This window comes from Delphinus delphis, chromosome 6 (genome assembly GCF_949987515.2).
Source record: "Delphinus delphis chromosome 6, mDelDel1.2, whole genome shotgun sequence".
NCBI lineage: Eukaryota > Metazoa > Chordata > Mammalia > Artiodactyla > Delphinidae > Delphinus > Delphinus delphis.
The window spans coordinates 114,800,970-114,821,883 of NC_082688.1; the positions used below are offsets into that span (position 1 = coordinate 114,800,970).

Below are 20,914 nucleotides of genomic sequence, written 5' to 3' on the forward strand. Positions count from 1 at the left end.
AGAGGCCTGCATACCGCAAAAAAAAAAAAAAAAGGATTAGAGAGCTAAATGTAAAACTGGACACTATAAAACTGTTGGAGGAAAACATAGGAAGAACACCCTTTGACATAAATTACAGCAAGATCTTTTTTGATTCACCTCCTAGAGTAATGGAGATAAAAACAAAAATAAACAAATGGGACCTAATGAAACTTAAAAGCTTTTGCACAGCAAAGGAAACCATAAACAAGATGAAAAGACATCCCTCAGAATGGGAGAAAATATTTGCCAATGAAGCAACTGACAAAGGATTAATCTCCATGATTTACGAGCAGCTCATGCAGCTCAATAACTAAAAAACAAACAGCTCAATCCAAAAATGGGCAGAAGACCTAAATAGATATTTCTCCAAAGAATATATACAGATTGCCAACAAACACATGAAAGAATGCTCAACGTCACTAATCATTAGAGAAATGCAAATCAAAACTACATTGAGGTATCACACCGGTCAGAATGGCCATCACCAGAAAATCTGCAAACAATAAATGCTGGAGAGGGTGTGGAGAAAAGTGAACCTTCCTACACTATTGCTGGGAATGTAAATTGATACAGCTACTATGGAGAAGAGTATGGAGGTTCCTTAAAAACTAAATATGGAACCACCATATGACCCAGCAGTCCCACTACTGGACATGTACCAAGAGGAAACCGTAATTCAAAAAGAGACATATACCACAGTGTTCATTGCAGCACTCTTTACAATAGTCAGGACATGAAAGCAACCTAAATGTCCATCAACTGATGAATGGATAAAGAAGATGCGGTAAATATATACGATGGAATATTACTCAGCCATAAAAACGAACAGAATTGGGACAATTATAGAGATGTGGATGGACCTTGAGACTGTCATACAGAGTGAAGGAAATCAGAAAGAGAAAAACAAATATTGTATATTAATGTATATATGTGGAATCTAGACACATGGTGTAGATGATCTTATTTGTGAATCAGGAATAGAGACACAGATGTAGAGGACAAAAGTATGGATACCAAGGGGGAAAAGGGGGATGAATTGGGAGATTGGGATTGACACATATACACTATTGATACTATGTATAAAATGGATAACTAATGAGAACCTACTGTATAGCACAGGGAACTCTACTCAAGTGCTCTGTGGTGACCTAAATGGGAAGGAAATCCAAAAACGAGGGGATATGTATATACGTATAGTTGATTCACTTTGCTGTACTGTAGAAACTAACACAGCATTGTAAAGCAACTATACTCCAATAAAAATCAATTTAAAAAAATTTTAAAAATTATCCATGAATCAGAAAGTTTCAGATACTCTTGTGAGCATCAGTATTCTTCAACTGCTATAAAAATTGTAGCTCATGTTTTAATAAAACTTCAGCAGTGCTGAAGGCTCATGATTTTAGTTCCATAATTTATCGTGTAAAATTTTTAGTATGACTTTAAGGCACAGCACACTCACACTGATGTAATCTTGGTGAGAAGTCTTCTCTAAGATGTGTGTGTGTGTGTGTGTGTGTGTGTGTGTGTGCGCGCGTGTGCGCGCGTCTGTGTCTGGGGTGGGGTGAGGGTCAAGAGTGTCTGGAGGCCAACTTGTCTGATTTTGTACTTAGAGCCACAGAGACATGGCTCCTGTAACACGTGTAATGGGGTCCCCAGACACTTTTGTCTGTCCACCACAAAGCCTGCAGGAACTGTTAACTGGACTTTTTTCTTTTTTTTAATTTAAGTATAGTTAACTTACACTGTTTCAGGTGTACATCAAAAGTGATTCAGCTATATATATATATATTCTTTTCCTGATTCTTTTCAATGACAGGTTATTGTAACATAATATAGTTCCCTGTGCTATACAGTGTGTCCTTATTGTTTATTTTATATACAGTGGTGTTAAACGCAAATTCCCAATTTATCCCTCCCCCCCTTTCCCCTTTGGTAACCCTAAGTTTGTTTTCAGTGTCTGTGAGTCTATTTTTGTTTTGTAAATAAGTTCATTTGTACCATTTTTTAAGATTCCACACGTAAGTGATATCACACAATATTTCTCCTTCTCTTTCTGACTTACTTCACTTAGTATGATGATCTCTAGGTCCACCCATGTTGCTGCAAATGGCATTATTTCATTCTTTTTTATGGCTGAGTAATATTCCATTGTATATATGTACCACATCTTTATCCATTCATCTGTTGATGGACATTTAGGTTGCTTCCATGTCCTGACTATTGTAAAGAGTGCTGCTCTGAAGATTGGGGTGCATGTGTCTTTTTGAATTATATTTTCATCCTGGTATATGCCCAGGAGTGACATTACTGAATCCTATATTATTTCTATTGTTAGTTTTTTAAGGAACCTCCATTCTGTTCTCCATAGTGCCTGCATCAATTTATATTCCCACAACAGTGTAGAAGAGTTCCCTTTTCTCCACACCCTCTCCAGCATTTTTTGTTTGTATACTTTTTGATGATGGCCATTCTAACTGGTGTGAATTGATACCTCAATGTAGTTTTTTTTTCTTTTTTTTTAAATTTTTATTTTATTTTGAATTATAGTTGATTCACAATGTTGTGTTAGTTTCGAGTGTAAAGTGATTCAGTTATATGTATACATATATCGATTCTTTTTCAAATTCTTTTCCATTTAGATTATTACAGAATATTGAGTATAGTCCTCTGTGCTATACAGTAGGTCTTTGTTGGTTATCTATTTTACACATAGTAGTGTGTATATGTTAATCCCAAACTCCTAATTTATCCCCCCCTTTCCGATTTGGTAACCATAAGTTTATTATCTAAGTCTGTGACCCTATTTCTGTTTTGTAAGTAAGTTCATCTGTATCATTTTTTTAGATTCTGTATATAAGTGCTATCATACAATATTTAATATTTGTCCTTCTCTGTCTGACTGACTTCACTCTGTATGACAGTCTCTGGGTCCATCCATGTTGCTGCAAATGGCATAATTTCATTATTTTTATGGCTGAGTAATATTCCATTGTATATATGCACCACATCTTTATCCATTCATCTGTTGATGGATATTTAGGTTGCTTCTATGTAAATAGTGCTACTGTGAACATAGGGATGCATGTATCTTTTCGAATTATAGTTTTCTCTGGATATGTCACCAACAGTGCAGGACGGTTCCCTTTTCTCCACACCATCTTCCACATTTCTTGTTTGTAGACTTTTTAATGATGGCCATTCTGACCAGTGTCAGATGGTACCTCGTTGTAATTTTGATTTGCATTTCTCTAGTTTTTAAATTTTGTGTTTATAAAATTTAATTAAACTTCAAGAATGTTTACTTTCTGATTTGGGAAGAATTCCTGATTTGCCCAAGACTTTCAGATAAATCATTGCCAATTTTAAAATGAATGAGTTAATTAAATTAAATTAACTTGCAAAATTTTAAAAAATATTTTCAAGGATTTTATACCTAATATATTATTTTTAATGTATGCTACAGGTAGGGGCCTCCAAAAGAAAATGCCTTGGGCATCTAAAGGCACTGAATGTCCCCAGATCTCTCCATCCGTCCTCACTCTGGGTGATCCTACCCATGTAGACCCATACAGTTGTGGGTTCACAGGTCTTTGTGTCTGCCCTGCCAGTGACATCTTAATAATATTATTTTGTTTAATGGTGGGGAAAAGAGGCTGGTTTAGCAGAATAGACATTGTTCTGAATTAGCAGTACCAGATTTGCCACCGGACAACTATGATTTGAAGTGAGGTGACGAATGCTCTGAGCTCATAGGTGTGTAAAGGAACCTGGTCCCTCCGTGTTGTAATGCAAACTGCCCCCCTCAGCTCCCGCCCCTCACTGTGCATACAGTTTCCCCCCAGGGTTTGCATAAAGGGGAGACATGGTGCTGAGAGGGGAGCGACCCTCTGCTACTGACTTTCAAGTGTGGCTGAGAAGTGAAAGGCTTGGAAGGGATTATAATAAAACCCCCAGGGGACCCCTGCCACACTTCTCATCCCAGCCCTGGTCACAGAGCTGGTCATTTTTAAGCCCTGATGGTTTTCCCCATCTGGTGATTAGCTATTGGTGAAATGCCTATTTATCAACTTCAAACATTACCTTTAGATTTTTTGCTTTGATAAATGAGAATAAATTTCACTTCCCTCCCACTGTCCAATATAAAGATATGGCTATTCTTAGTTTTCCAGTTATTTCAATTTCAAAAAGCAATAGCAGTAGAAAAAAAAAAACCCAGAACACGTAACCATCTGCTTTCAGGTCCACAGATGGCTCTTGCCTACTCATTTGGTAAAATGGGAACATCGGCTGCTCACTCTACGTGTCTTCACCTCTATCTCCCCACGTCCAGTGGCCATAGTGGGACCACTCATTCCCAAGCGTGACGACGCTTAGATTATACTATACTATAACCACCAGTAGGTCTTCTGTGAATTCTTTATGAGTCACTTTGCTATCAAGAACTTTGACCCTACAGTGATAATGTAAATATTGTTCACTGCGGAGTGAGAATTTATGCTGGAATTTCGTCTGTACAAGTGCGTTTTCTTCAGTCTCAGTGGAGAGTATCCCCAGCATCCATTTGAAGTGCACTCTACCATTTCTGCCCCAGCTGCCTTTATCACGACTGACTGTGATGAGTTTTCACAAGCTCTGTCACATCCCTCTCCGCACCACCTGGGTCTGTTCCCCCCTGAGCCGTCCCCCAGGTCTGCTGCACAACACCCTTGAGTATGTCGTTCTCCGTTTTTCTTTTGTGAATTTCTTGCCTTTGTTTTTCTTAATTTCCTCTCTCATTTTGCTTCAGCCCATTCTTCTGGTGGTGTCGAATGCAAAAATCTCTGAGTCCTTGCTCAGCTCAACTGCCTTTATTCTGCCCTAGTGATTGATAATTGAATGGATGTGGGATACGAGATTCAAATCAGTTTTCTTTAGAATGTTGAAGGCTTGCTTCGTAATTGTCTGTAATCCATTATTGCTAATGATTATTGAGATACCAAGCTGATCCTTTGCCTTTGGTATAACCATTTGTTTGTTTTTGTTTGTTTATTTGTTCAGTTTTGTTTTCTTCCTGAAAGCTCTTGTAATCGTTTTATATTTCATATTCTCTTTTCAAAGATGTCTTTGTGTGAGTGTGTATATGTGTATGTTTAATTCATTCAGCTAAGAACTCAGGGGGTCCCTCTCTCTGAAAACTTCTCTCCTTCTGCAGTTATAGGAATTATTTTCTGTATTTTTAAAGTAATTTATCCACTTCAAATTCTTTCTCAATAACTGTAAGTCAGATATTGGACTTCTAGACGGATTCCCCCCATGTCTCCTAGCATCTCTTTTTTGTTCTTCCTCTGTAACTTCTCTCTCTTGCTTTTATTTTCCCTTCTACAATAATCCCATCCATTCTTCTACATGTTTTCTTCTCTTGTCAAAGACCTTTATGTGTGTACACAACTATAAATACAATATGTAACTTTTTAAACCTCTAAGACCTCTTCCCTTTTCACTGCTTTGCTTTGTGTAATATCAGGCCCTAGTTTATAACTGGACACAATTGAAGAACCTTGCATTGAAACCCGGCTTTTCTTTTGTTCACATTGATTATGATTTATTGTTCTGTTATTCACTCCTGACTACAAATACAATTAAATCAGTGAGCACCAAGCCTGCTCTAGTCACTACTGGCTGTAAAATTTAGGGCAGCATTTAACTTCTGTGTCCCAGTTTCCATTGCTGTAAAAAGAAAAGATGATAATAATGCTTAACCTAATCTTCCAGGCTTGACATTAAAATCAAATGTGAAACCTCATTCAAAGCATTTCATGCTGTATAAATGCAAGATTCTATATCTAGAAAAAAATCAATATAGTAGAACTTTTGGAAAACATCAGGAAGAGACATCATTGACTTTTTCTGGAAAAGAACACTACTGAAGTGCTGGTGGCCGTCACACCCTCACGTGGGTGGGGTCTGACTGCTCGTGTTCCTATCAGAGCATGTCTGTAGCAGAGGATTTGGTAGCCAGGGAATTGTGACTGTCGTCCTATACGTAATATATTTCAAGCTTGCATGAGCTAGGCACGTCCTTTTTTGTGTATACGGCAAGGGCAGCTGGACTCATAAAAAGTGATAGCAATACTGTGGCTTCTCTTAAACGATTAGGGGAAGGCACATCTTCTGTTTGTTTGTTTGTTTTTTGTTTGTTTTGCGGTACACGGGCCTCTCACTGTTGTGGCCTCTCCCGTTGCGGAGCACAGGCTCCAGACGCGCAGGCTCAGCGGCCATGCCTCACGGGCCCAGCCACTCCGCGGCATGTGCGATCTTCCCTGACCGGGGCACGAACCTGTTTCCCCTGCATTGGCAGGCAGACTCTCAAACACTGGGCCGCTAGGGAAGCCCCAAGGCACGTCTTTTGTGACCTCATCGTGGCCTTTGTGAACTGCTGTGAGGTCTGTAGCAGCATAAACTCTCCTCCGTTCGGTGTTCATCACATCTCTGGGATCTGTTCTTAACTGGCATAAAAATTGGACTGGAAGACAAGTGACTCCTTCTGAGTCAAGAAGATATATTTACATAGGTTTCGTGTTATTTTCTTCTAGAAGTGTGTTTTGCTAACATCACCCAGCTCTGCGTGGCGACCACCACGCATCAGTAATGAGGACTACAGTCCTCACTTCCCAGAGCGGAAATTCATGGCCTTGGAGTGAAGCTTTGACTTGGCTATTCTAAGTACGGCTTTGCTGCCGTGGCTGCGGCACTGGTAGTGATTATTATTATTGAGACTACGGAGGGGGTTTTCCCGTCAGGATTAAGAACCTGGGCTCTGACGTCTATCCTTTTGGGTTCAGAACTTGTCCTCCCACTTCTCTGAGCTCAGACAATTCTAAAGCTCTCAGTGCCTCAATTTTCTGACACTTACGTGGAAGCAGTAGTACTAGAATCTTTTTTTTTAACTTTGAAAAAAAACTTTTATTATGAAACTAACATACCCCAAGATCCTGTAATTCCAATTCTGATGACTTCACTAGGAGAAATAAAAACATATGCACACAAAAACCTACATGAAATATTCATAATTGCCAAAATTTTCCAATTGGTGCATCATACCAAATATTGAGGGTTTTTTAACATCTTTATTGGAGTATAATTGCTTTACAATGGTGTGTTAGTTTCTGCTGTATAACAAAGTGAATCAGCTATACATACATATATATATATATATATATCCCTATATCCCCTCCCTCTTGCATCACCCTCCCACCCTCCCTATCCTACCCCTCTAGGTGGTCACAAAGCACCGAGCTGATCTCCCTGTGCTATGCGGCTGCTTCCCACTAGCTATCTATTTTACATTTGGTAGTGTGTATATGTCCATGCCACTCTCTCACGTCGTCCCAGCTTACCCTTCCCCCTCCCTGTGTCCTTAAGTCCATTCTCTACATCTGCGTCTTTAATCCTGTCCTGCCCCTAGGTTCTTCAGAACCTTTTTTTTTTTTTTACATTCTGCATATATGTGTTAGCATACGGTATTTGTTTTTCTCTTTCTGACTTACTTCACTCCAAGACATACTCTATGTCCATCGACCTGACTACAAATAACTCAATTTCGTTTCTTTTTATGGCTGAGTAATATTCCATTGTATATATGTGCCACATCTTCTTTATCCATTCATCTGTCGATGGACACTTAGGTTGCTTCCATGTCCTGGCTATTGTAAATAGAGCTGCAATGAACATTTTGGTACATGACTCTTTTTGAATTATGTTTCTCTCAGGGTATATGCCCAGTAGTGGGATTGCTGGGTCATATGGTAGTTCTATTTGTAGTTTTTTAAGGAACCTCCAAACTGTTCTCCATAGTAACTGTATCAATTTACATTCCCACCAACAGTGCAGGAGGGTTCCCTTCTCTCTACACCGTCTGTAGCATTTATAGTTTGTAGAATTTTTGATGTTGACCATTCTGACCGGCGTGAGGTGATAGCTCATTGTAGTTTTGATTTCCATTTCTCTAATGATTAGTGATGTTGAGCATCCTTTCATGTGTTTCTTAGCAATCGGTATATCTTCCTTGGAGAAATATGTATTTAGGTCTTCTGCCCATTTTTGGATTGGGTTGTTTGGTTTTTTATATTAAGCTGCATAAGCTGCTTGTATATTTTGGAGATTAATCCTCTGTCAGTTGCTTCGTTTGCAAATATTTTCTCCCATTCTAAGGATTGTCTTTTCATCTTGTTTATGGTTTCCTTTGCTGTGCAAAAGCTTTGAAGTTTAGTTAGGTCCCATTTGTTTATTTTTGTTTTTATTTCCATTACTCTAGGAGGTGGGTCAAAAAGGATCTTGCTGTGATGTATGTCAGAGAGTGTTCTGCCTAAGTTTTCCTCTAAGAGTTTTATAGTGTCCGGCCTTACATTTAGGTGTGTAAACCATTTTGACTTTATTCTTTTGTATGGTTTTAGGGAGTGTTCTAATTTCATTCTTTTACACATGGCTGTCCAGTTTTCCCCTCACCACTTATTGAAGAGACTGTCTTTTCTCCATTGTATATTCATGCCTCCTTTATCAAAGATAAGGTGACCATATGTGCATGGGTTTATCTCTGGGTTTTCTATCCTGTTCCATTGATCTATGTTTCTGTTTTTGTGCCAGTACCATACTGTCTTGATTACTGTAGCTTTTAGTAGAGTCTGAAGTCCGGGAGCCCGATTCCTCCAGCTCCCTTTTTCTTTCTCAAGATTGCTTTGGCTATTCGGGGTCTTTTCTGTTTCCATACAAACTGTGAAATGTTTTGTTCAGTTCTGTGAAAAATGCCATTGGTAGTTTGATAGGGATTGCACTGAATCTGTAGATTGCTTTGGGTAGTAGAGTCATTTTCACAATGTTGATTCTTCCAATCCAAGAACATGGTATATCTCTCCATCTGTTTGTATCCTCTTTAATTTCTTTCATCAGTGTCTTATAGTTTTCTTATAGCACACAGGTCTTTTGTCTCCTCAGGTAGGTTTATTCCTAGGTATCTTATTCTTTTTGTTGCAGTGGTAAATGGGAGTGTTTCCTTAATTTCTCATATTTTTCGCCATTAGTGTATAGAAATGCAAGAGAATTCTCTGCATTAATTTTGTATCCTGCTACTTTACCATATACATTGATTAGCTCTAGTAGTTTTCTGGTAGAATCTTTAGAATTCTCTATGTGTAGTGTCATGTCATCTGCAAACAGTGACAGCTTTACTTCTTCTTTTCCGATTTGGATTCCTTTTATTTCTTTTTCTTCTCTGATAGCTGTGGCTAAAACTTCCAAAACTATGTTGAATAATAATGGTGAGAATGGGCAACTTTGTCGTGTTCTGGATCTTAGTGGAAATGGTTTCAGCTTTTCACCATTGAGAACAATGTTGGTTGTGGGTTTGTCATATATGGCCTTTATTATGTTGAGGTAAGTTCCCTCTATGCCTACTTTCTGGAGAGTTTTTATCATAAATGGGTGTCGAAAGCTTTTTCTGCATCTATTGAGATGATCATACGATTTTTATCCTTCAGTTTGTTAATATGGTGTATCGCATTGATTGATTTGCATATATTGAAGAATCCTTGCATTCCTGGGATAAACCCCACTTGATCAGGGTCTATTATCCTTTTAATGTGCTGCTGGATTCTGTTTGCTAATATTTTGTTGAGGAATTTTGCATCTGTGTTCATCAGTGATATTGGCCTGTGATTTCTTTTTTTTGTGACATCTTTGTATGGTTTTGGTATGAGGGTGATTGTGTCCTCATAGAATGGGTTTGGGAGTGTTCCTCCGTCTCCTATATTTTCGAAGAGTTTGAGAAGGATAGGTGTTAGCTCTTCTCTAAATGTTTGGTAGAATTCGCATGTGAAGCCATCTGGTCCTGGGCTTGTGTTGGAAGATTTTTAATCACAGTCTCAATTTCAGTGCTTGTGATTGGTCTGTCTGTATTTTCTATTTCTTCCTTGTTCAGTCTTGGAACTTTGTACTTTTTTACGAATTTGTCCATTTCTTCCAGGTTGTCCAATGTATTGGCATAGTTGCTTGTAGTAATCTCTCGTGATCCTTTGTATTTCTGCACTGCCAGTTGTTACTTCTCCTTTTTCATTTCTAATTCTGTTGATTTGAGTCTTCTCCCTTTTTTTGTCGATGAGTCTGGCTAAAGGTTTATCAATTTTGTTTATCTTCTTAAAGAACCAGCTTTTAGTTTTACTGATCTTTGCTATTGTTTCCTTCATTTCTTTATCATTTATTTCTCATCTGATCTTTATGATTTCTTTCCTTCTGCTAACTATAGGGTTTTTTTGTTCTTCTTTCTCTAATTGCTTTAGGTGTAAGATTAGGTTGTTTATTTGAGATGTTTCTTATTTCTTGAGGTAGGATTGTATTGCTATAAACTTCCCTCTTAGAATTGCTTTTGCTGCATCCCATAGGTTTTGAGCCGTTGTGTTTTCATTATCATTTGTTCCTAGGTATTTTTTGATTTCCTCTTTTATTTCTTCAGTGATCACTTCGTTATTAGGTAGTGTATTGTTTAGCCTCCATGTGCTTGTATTTTTTACAGTTTTTTTTCCTGTCATTGATATCTAGTCTCATCGCGTTGTGGTCAGAAAAGATACTTGATACGATTTCTATTTTCTTACATTTACCAAGGCTTGATTTGTGACCCAAGATATGATCTATCCTGGAGAATGTTCCATGAGCACTTGAGAAAATAGTGTATTCTGTTGTTTTTGGATGGAAGGTCCTATAAATATCAATTAAGTCCATCTTGTTTAATGTGTCATTTAAAGCCTGTGTTTCCTTATTTGTTTCCATTTTGGATGATCTGTCCTTTGGTGAAAGTGGGGTGTTAAAGTCCCCTACTGTGATTATGTTACTGTCAATTTCCCCTTTTATGGCTGTTAGCATTTGCCTTATGTATTGAGGTGCTCCTATGTTGGGTGCGTAAATATTTACAATGTTATATCTTCTTCTTATATTGATCCCTTGATCATTATGTAGTGTCCTTCTTTATCTCCTCTAACAGTCTTCATGTTAAAGTATATTTTGTCTGATATGAGAATTGCTACTCCAGCTCTCTTTTGATTTCCATTTGTATGGAGTATCTTTTTCCATCCCCTGTATTTCAGTCTATGTTTGTCTCTAGGTCTGAAATGTGTCTCTTGTTTTTGTATCCATTCAGCCAGTCTATTTCTTTTGGTTGGAGCATTTAATCCATTTACATTTACGGTAACTATTGATATGTACATTCATATTACAATTTTCTTAACTGTTTTGGGTTTGTTATTGTAGATCTTCTCCTTCTCTTGTGTTTCCTGCCAAGAGAAGTTCCTTTCGCATTTTTTGTGAAGCTGGTTTGGTGGTGCTGAATTCTCTTAGCTTTTGCTTGTCTGTAAAGGTTTTAATTTGTCCATCAAATCTTAAAGAGATTCTTGCTGGGTAGATTAATCTTGGTTGTAGATTTTTCCCATTCATCACTTTAAATATGTCCTGCCACTCCCTTCTGGCTTGCAGAGTTTTTGCTGGAAGATCAGCTGTTAACCTTATGGGGATTCCCTGTTGTGTTATTTGTTGCTTTTCCCATGCTGCTTTTAATATTTTTCTTGATCATGAAGAAGAAGAAGTAAAGCTGTCACTGTTTGCAGATGACATCTTTCTCCTTGGATTTATCCTGTATGGGATTCTCTGCACTTTCTGGACTTGACTATTTCCTTTCCCATATTAGGGAAGTTTTCAACTATAATCTCTTCAAATATTTTCACAGTCCCTTTCTTTTTTTTCTTCTTCTTCTGGGACCCCTATAATTCAAATGTTGGTGCATTTAATGTTGTCCCAGAGGTTTCTGAGACTGTCCTCAATTCTTTTCATTCTTTTTTCTTTATTCTGCTCTGCAGTTGTTATTTCCACTATTTTATCTTCCAGGTCACTTATCCGTTCTTCTGCCTCTGTTATTCTGCTATTGACTCCTTCTAGGGAATTTTTAATTTCATTTATTTTGTTGTTCATCATTTTTGTTTGCTCTTTAGTTCTTCTGGGTCCTTGTTAAATGTTTCTTGCATTTTGTCTATTCTGTTTCCAAGATTTTGGATCATCTTTACTGTCATTACTCTGAATTCTTTTTCAGGTAGACTGCCTATTTCCTCTTCATTTGTTAAGTCTGGTGGGTTTTTACCTTGCTCCTTCATCTGCTTTGTGTTTTTATGTCTTCTCATTTTGCTTGACTTACTGTGTTTGGGGGTCTACTTTTCACACGCTCTGGGTTCATAGTTCCCATTGTTTTCGGTGTCTGTCCCCAGTGGGTAAGGTTGGTTCACTGGGTTGTGTAGGCTTCCTGGCGGATGGGACTTGTGCCTTTGTTCTAGTGGATGAGGCTGGATCTTGTCTTTCTGGTGGGCAGGACTGTGTCCAGTGGTGTGTTTTCGGGTGTCTGTGAACTTATTAAGATTTTAGGCAGCCTCTCTGCTAATGGGTGGGGTAGTGTTCCTGTCTTGCTAGTTGTTTGGCATGGGGTTTCCAGCACTGGAGCTTGCTGGTCGTTGAGTGGAGCTGGGTCTTAGTGTTGAGATGGAGATCTCTGGGAAAGCTCTAGCCGATTGATATTATGTAGGGTCGGGAGGTCTCTGGTGGTCCAGTGTCCTGAACTTGGCTCAGAGGCTCAGGCCTGACATCAGGCTGGAGCACCAAGACCGTGTCAGCCACATGGCTCAGAAAAAAAGGGAGAAAAAAAAAGAAAGGAAAGAAAGTTATTAAAATAAAACTTTTAAAAATTTTTTAAATAATATTTAAAGTTATTTTTAAAAAAAAAGAAGAGAGCAACTGAACTAATAAAGAAATCCACCAATGATAGCAAGCACTGAAAAGTAAACTACGATAAACATAAAAATCAGAAACTGGGCAGTCGCATACAGCACACCCCAAGTCTCCAGTTGCTCCCAAAGTCCACCTCCTCAATTTTGGGATGATTCATTGTCTCTTCAGGTATTCCACAGATGCAGGTACATCAAGTTGATTGTGGAGATTCAATCCGCTGCTCCTGAGGCTACTGGGAGAAGTTTCCCTTTCTCTTCTTTGTTCGCACAGCTCCCGGGGTTCAGCTTTGGATTTGGCCCCGCCTCTGCGTGTAGGTCGCCTGAGGGCGTCTCTTCTTCGCTCAGACAGTACGGGGTTAAAGGAGCCGCTGATTCGGGGGCTCTGGCTTACTCAGGCCAGGGGGGAGGGAGGGGCACGGAGTGCGGGGCGGGCCTGCGGCGGCAGAGGCCGCTGTGACGTTGCACGAGCCTGAGGCGCGCTGTGCGTTCTCCCGGGTAAGTTGTTCCTGGATCCCGGGACCCTGGCAGTGGCGGGCTGCACAGGCTTCCCGGAAGTGGGGTGTGGATAGTGACCTGTGCTCGCACACAGGCCCCTTGGTGGCGGCAGCAGCAGCCTTAGCGTTTCATGCCCGTCTCTGGTGTCTGCGCTGATGGCCGCGGCTCGCGCCCGTCTCTGGAGCTCGTTTAGGCGGTGCTCTTAATCCCCTCTCCTCGCGCACCAGGAAACAAAGAGGGAAGAAAAAGTCTCTTGCCTCTTCGGCAGCTGCAGACTTTTCCCCGGACTCCCTCCCGGCTGACTGTGGCGCACTAACCTCTGCAGGCTATGTTCATGCTGCCAACCCCAGTCCTCTCCCTGCGCTCCGACCGGAGCCCGAGCCTCAGCTCCCAGCTCCCGCCCACCCCGGCGGGGGAGCAGACAAGCCTCTCGGGCTGGTGAGTGCTGGTCGGCACCGATCCTCTGTGTGGGAATCTTTCCGCTTTGCCCCCCGCACCCCTGTTGCTGTGCTCTCCTCCACGGCTCCGAAGCTTTCCCCCTCCGCCACCTGCAGTCTCCGCCCGCGAAGGGGCTCCTAGTGTGTGGAAACCTTTCCTCCTTCACAGCTCCCTCCCACTGGTGCACGTACCTTCCCTATTCTTTTGTCTCTGTTTATTCTTTTTCTTTTACCCTACCCAGGTATGTGGGGAGTTTCTTGCCTTTTGGGAGGTCTGAGGTCTTCTGCCAGAGTTCAGTAGGTGTTCTGTAGGAGTTGTGCCACGTGTAGGTGTATTTCTGATGTATCTGTGGGGAGGAAGGTGATCTCTGCGTCTTACTCTTCTGCCATCTTGAAGGTCCTCCCAGTAGTATAATCTTCATAGAGTGTTTATAAGGATTAAACTTGCTCATATCTGTAAAGAACTAGCAGTAAGTGTGCAATGTTAGCTGTTGTTATCATATCATTATTATTACCACAGGATTCTTAATTCCTGGAATGTTCTATTACAAGACATACATAACCTTCTGTTGAAACTTAAGGTGTGTGTGACACACAGTAAAGCTGTGTGATGTCTCATATTTGAGGAAATTTTTTTTAATGGTATTATTTTTAAATGTAAATTACTTAACCTCATAAAAATCATACAAGTTTACAAACATTTCATTAGATATACATGGTAAGCGCTATATCACTAAAATTAACTAACACAATAAAAGAAAATTTATGCCATCTTTTCAACAGACTTTTTATCATTCTTCAGCAGGTATTTTATTGGATGAAACTTTGCTCTTTGCTGGGTGTGGTTTGGGAAAAATATAAGGTGGATAAAGGAAAGAGAACTAAAATTCATTTTTGAACGTTTATTTGTTTAAAGTAGGTAATGCATGAACAGGGTGTAATGTTTAAAATTATAAGTGAAAGTTAAATAAATAAATATATAAATAAAGGACTATCATATGGGTGGGAAAAAATAAAATAAAAGTATAAATGTACATACACAGACGTCTCCACCAACCTGGATCTCCTCTCCCCCATCCCCCTTGCAGAGGTGAAAGTCTCAATCTCTCCTGTGTGTTTCCGGAGATATTTTAGGCATACATGAACAAACACATTTTCCTCCCTTTTTATACAAACGGAAGTGTACCTAACATCTTTCGTGTTCATCTTTTTTCACCAGAAGCTGTAGTGTAGGTATTGTCCCAAGTCTCTACATAATGACCTTCTTAACGTATTAATGACTCAGAGCTTCATTGGGGGTGGATGTCCCTGGCTTATCCCACCAGGCCACTGCTGATGAGCAGTGTTGTTAACGCCCCTGCTGTTAGAGAAGTGCTGAATAAATGACGTTGTGCAATTTAAATAAGCTTGTGTATGTGTGGTACACCTGCAAGATAATTTTTAAGAGAGAGAAATGCTGGGTGAAGGGTTGGAAGCGTTGTAATTAATTCTTGAAAGAAATTTAAAACTTTCTGTTTATTTTTGAATGTTAATAGGGGTTTAAGCACACAATTGAATAGGAAAAAAGAGATGAACAGTAAACATAAGACTGTCTCACAGCACTTTCCTTCCCTCATCTGGTTTCCCCCCGCTGGAGAGAACTAGCCTCACCAGCCTTGTCTTTTCCCTCCAGAGATACGTGTCAGGTAAATGAGCATATGCGCTTATGTAGAAGAATGCCTTTCTTCAGGTAGGCTTTCGTCTTCTTCTGCATAGTAGTTTGTGGAGTCAGCAGACTCTCGCCTGGATGTCTCTGGGCACAGAGCTGCGGGCTGGAGTGTCCACGGTCACATTAGAGGGACTCTTTGTCTCCGTCCCTCAGCCTCAGCCAGCCTGGACATGACCTGTAAAGGTAATGTTTTCTTCCACCTTCACGTAGCTCATTGTTTCCCTGGATGAAATGATAGCTGTAAATCCTGCAGCCCTAACCCTCGAACAGCGATGCTCAAACCCACAGCACGTGTCCTGGGATGCTCTTTCCCGTCGTCCCAGAAACCGCCTAACTTCTCGCCGAAGGCTCATATTTCCTGTGTCTCACATCCAGTCGTCAGTTCTCTCTCTGATGGATCACATCTTCCAGTGGCTCCTGGGGAAAGGTGATGTGGGTGGTTAATCTTGGGATCTTGTATATTTCAAATATCTTTCGATTACTCTCCCACCTGATTTTTCTGGATGTAGGATTCCCAGTATGAACTGCGAAGTAATTTAACAGTTGTCTTTCTGCCTGTCAATGTTACTCCTGAAAAGTCTGAAGACATTCCACGTCTTTATTCTTTGCACACAGCACTTGGTGTTGCTCTACCTCCACAGCTGTTTTAGGGTCTTGTTTCATGCCTCCAGGGTCCTGAAATGTCACAGTGATTTGCTGATACGGGTCTTCCACCTCACTGGGTACCGTGAGGGCCTATTAACCTGCAGTTTTATTTAATACCAGGAAGTGGTCTTAGATTATTCTTAAATTATATTTCAGTACACTGTACTATATTTTTTATGTTGTACATGTTACATTATATATAATACATATTGTAATATCATGTGTATAGCATATATTAAGTGTAATGTAACACTTTAATATCATTGTGTAAATTATTGTTTTTAACACTCTGAGTCTGTTAAAGGGCACTTGGTTCAGGAAATTGCACATTAGTTACTTGAAGAGGAGTGAGGTCTCCGGTGACAATATAAATAAGTATTTCTTATATTTTCAAAATATTTTGGCAACAAATTACTGAATTTAACGTACCATATTTTAGCACTAGTCTCACACACACGCATACATATTTATAAAATATATTCTGCTACTCTTATTGTATAGACTAATTTTAAGAACATAATTATTGGTAAATAACAATATTTTGAAAAGAGGAATTAAGTCCACATGTCAGAGTTTGCTAACACCTTTTACAACAGAAATATGATATCATTTTCTTAAATATTTTCCAATCTTTCCTGATGTCAAATAAGAGCTCTTCCTTTTCTGTGGTCAAAAAATATGTAGGATTAAGATTAAACCAAATAAAAAGCACATATTTATATTTGATAATTCCTCCATATATTGCACATACTAATGCAGGTTTATAAATCATAAGCTATTATAATAGGTAGAGCCAATAATAAATGTGTACGTGTTCATTTTGGTTTTTCAGCCCCTTATTTCCCCAGACGATCCACCAGCATCTTCCCGTGATGTGTTCAGTACGTAAATATTATGACTAGATCCATGTGATGTTAACAGGCAGAGCCTCTGAAGAGTGCAGGCAGAATTCCACTAGTCATATTTCTTTATTAAAGAAATGTTACTGTTATATTACATCTTGTTATGTTGCAAACACATATTTCGTTCTTCAAGGCTAAAGCACAATTAGCAACTGTATTCGTTTTCCCCTTTTAGTGGTTGTTACCTTTTAGGTATTGGAATAATTTGAGAACTGGCTCTGACGTGATGCTCAGTGACTCTTCAGGCTTTGTGTCGTTCCTCTTTGTTTTCAGCCTGCAGTGACCTGGAGCTCAGGGAGATGGCCAGCAGACTGCGGGACTGGTTCAAGGCCCTGCATGAGAGTGGAGGCCAGAACAAGAAGACGAAAGCATCGCTGCGGCCGGAGAGAAGCAGTAAGGCTTCTAAATTTGATGTGTGTCGTTGTCTTTGATATGGGATTTTATGTCCAGTGAATCACTTAGGTGAAAGTTTACTGTTTACTTAGATGCTGAACAGAAGTCTGAACATTGTTTTTACTTCCAAGCTCGGCCATGACATGTATTTTGCAAGGAAATAAAGCGTTTGTGACAACTCCGATTGGAAAAGGAATTAGAGACAGCATTGAGCTTCCAGTTGAATTGAAAGAGTAGGAATATTTTCCAGTATTTTGGCTGAAGTGCTAAAGAGTAGAACAACACGGGGAGCAAAGGTAATAATTTTGAAGTGCTTAGATTTTTAAACAACACGATTAGCCCTCCTCCACCTTAGTCATTTCTGAGTTGACCCAAGTATGTCAGTAGAAACAGGATGTTTACCACGCTGCAATTCAGATTCATCAAAGAAAGAAGGAAGGGCTTCCCTGGTGACGCAGTGGTTGAGAGTCCGCCTGCCGATGCAGGGGACACGGGTTTGTGCCCCGGTCCGGGAAGATCCCACATGCCGCGGAGCGGCTGGGCGCGTGAGCCATGGCCGCTGAGCCTGCGCATCTGGAGCCTGTGCTCCGCAACGGGAGAGGCCACAACAGTGAGAGGCCCGCGTACCACAAAAAAATAAATAAATAAATAAAAAAGAAAGAAGGAAATAAGAGCCAACTGAATCTTACATGATTCTTTCGTCTATATAATCTATATAAAAGTGTGTTTTAATTTCTTAGAAATAGGAATGCAACCTGAAATAGTGCACTTGCTGTGAATAATTTTATGAACTCTTCACTTTATATTTTTTCATTTATAAAAAATATCTATAACATTTTTCATGCATGTAAAAGAAAGATATTGAAACCTGAGCTTAACTGGGGGGAGCTTTCCAAGACCGCCTCATTCGCTCTAAGATGCAAGGGGCGAAGGTGGGACAGTGACCAGGGGCAGCGTCCCGCTGACAATAGAAGGGCCCAGTGCCCGCTGCTGATCGCCATGAGGCCGTGAACTCCCACTCAAAACCCTCAGCTACCCGTTTCTAACAGAATCACTTGATAAGAGGGCACGGCCGTCCCTAATCTATGTTTCCTAAAATGCCCCATTTGTTTTCTTGTCACCAAGGAATTTTCTGTAATCCCAGCGCTTGGTGTTTACGGATCGTATTTGTGTTCAAAAGAATGTAATCATTATTTTTCGTTCAGCTTTCATAGAAAAAACATAATAATTGTGTGTGAATGTGTGGTGGACACATCTATATGCTTCTTAGGAAGTCCTCAAAGAAACCACAGTATTTCCCTACCTCGTAGGAGTGCTTCCAGGCTTGTCTCCAGAATTATCGTTTAAATTTTTGACAGAAGCTAATTTTTTGATGCCTTGAGAGTAAGTAAGATGCCTGATCTTACTTAATAGAAATAATAAAATATGTTTGCCCCTGTATTCATGTCTGGCGTAATGTAAAGTTTTGTTCCAGATCCTTCCGTATTGACTTTTTTGATTCATGTCCACACCTGTTCTCCCAATACACATACTTGGATATTTTTATTTCTCACTCTCACCTTTATCTGTTGAGCTTAGTTAAGACTAATAATCCCTCCTGTATTTGGAAATGGATAAAAGGAGATCTTGTAGGACACGCAGTACAATGCCTGGTTAATTGTACACATTCCTAAATATTATTTCCCTTTCTGGCTTTTTCTTACAAAAAATGAGACAGTCTTAATATTGTGGGCGAATTAACAGGAAGCCCTTTGGGAGTTGAATGTCTTTGCAGAATCAGTGAAACAGTAGGTAGAGGATTATTTATAGAGCCTGAAGGGGTCAGAGGCCAAAGGGAGTAAATCTCCAAAAGGAAGCTATTAAAAGATGAGACAAGTCCCTAGATGGGGAGTGGCCAAGTCCCTCAGCTCCTGAGACCCGCCTACCCCTGGGTGAAGCCTCTCCTGACACCGGCCCTCCAGTACTGGGCTCCCCATCTCTTTTCTAGTCCTGTTTTTCCTCCATAGCATCTCTCACCATCTACTATAATATTCATCTACACATTTTTTGTTTATTTTCTCTCTCTCTGCACACTAGAGAACCATAAATGAGAGATCCCCATTGTATCATCAGAATGTAGAATAATTTGACACGTAGCATTCACTAACGTTAAAACCGAGTAGAATTAATGGATGAAAGAAGCCATCAAAATACTACATTGTGTGGATATACCATAATTTAATCAAGCACTTGTTCCCCTAGGAATGATTATTTTCTCCTTCTCAATCACTTCTGCGGTTAATTGGTAAGCTTTTATTTCTGTAAGGAAGATTCCAGGTAGTCGAAGTAATAGGTCAATATTACTTCGCATTTCAAATTATAAACAATAATAGATGTTACCAGACTGCTTTGCAAAAAGCTGAGGGCCTTTCTAATTTCTAACAGCAAAGCACGAAGAGTAAACTTTTGCCTTGATCCCTGGAAGTAAAACAATTACTACCATTCTTTTTAACTGTTCATTCTGGTGAGCATGCTGTTACATTTCATTGTTAATCTAATCTTGGTTTCCTTTTTTAGTAGTGAATTGTTCACAAAATATTGGCAAAGGTTGGCGGGGCTTTTGCACAGCAAAACAAAATAAAATGTCTTAGCTCAGGCTACTATAATTAAATACCCTAGACCAGGTGGATTGAACACTAGACATTTGTTTCTCAAATTCTGGAGACTGGGAAGTCCTAGATCAGGGGCTGGCAGATTGGGGTCTGGGTGAAGGCTCACTTCCAGGCTTGGAGACAGCTGTCTTCTCACAAGGCAGAGAGAGAGAGAGAGAGAGAGATCTGGAGTCTGTCTTATAGACCACTGATCGCATCATGAGGTTCTCCCTTCATGACCTAATCACCTCCCAAAGCCCACACCTCCAAATGCCATCACTTTGGGGGGTAGAGCTTCATATTCATGAATTTGGGGTGGGGGACACAATTCAGTCCATAGCACAAAACCAAACAAAAAAACGTCCTGAGTTATGTCAGCTTATATGTTTAATTCTGAGAAATCCATATTGATGGCTTACATTATAATTGTATTTAAATAGGTCCTTCTAGTACTTTTTGTGCTTTTTGCTGTATGTGTTTGCTGCTCTGTGTTTTAGATATATGGATTTATTTCTGTTTTATCCATTAATTATGCTTCTTATCCCTTTATTTTATTACACTGTACCCTACTTACCACTTTTTAGCATAGATTTCACGTTATCGGATAGTAATATTACCACTCCTACTTTCAAATTTATTACATTTGCCTGATATACTTGCTAACATTTTATTGTCAGTCTTTCTTTATTACTTAGACTTTAGTGTCTTTCTTGTAAACATACATAGTTGGCTTCTGAGTCTCTTTTTAATAATTAAGATAAACATAAGGCACAGGAAAATATTCTGATCGGACACAGAATGTTTACTATTCAGGCAGATTGCCCAGAAGACAAAGAAAAACTTATTTTACAATCTCTCTTTTTTTTTTTTTTTTTTTTTTTTTTGCGGT

At 39.6% G+C, this 20,914-nt stretch overlaps 1 protein-coding gene across 1 annotated transcript in view; it reads left to right on the forward strand.

Moving 5' to 3' along the window:
- The window catches only part of LOC132427627 (testican-3), a 432,143-nt gene that overhangs the window by 369,377 nt on the left and 41,852 nt on the right, over window positions 1–20,914 (forward strand). The window contains exon 7 of the mRNA XM_060015323.2: window positions 17,276–17,395. Within this exon, the coding sequence (XP_059871306.1) occupies window positions 17,276–17,395 (120 nt within the window). The remainder of the gene's footprint in view (window positions 1–17,275; window positions 17,396–20,914) is intronic.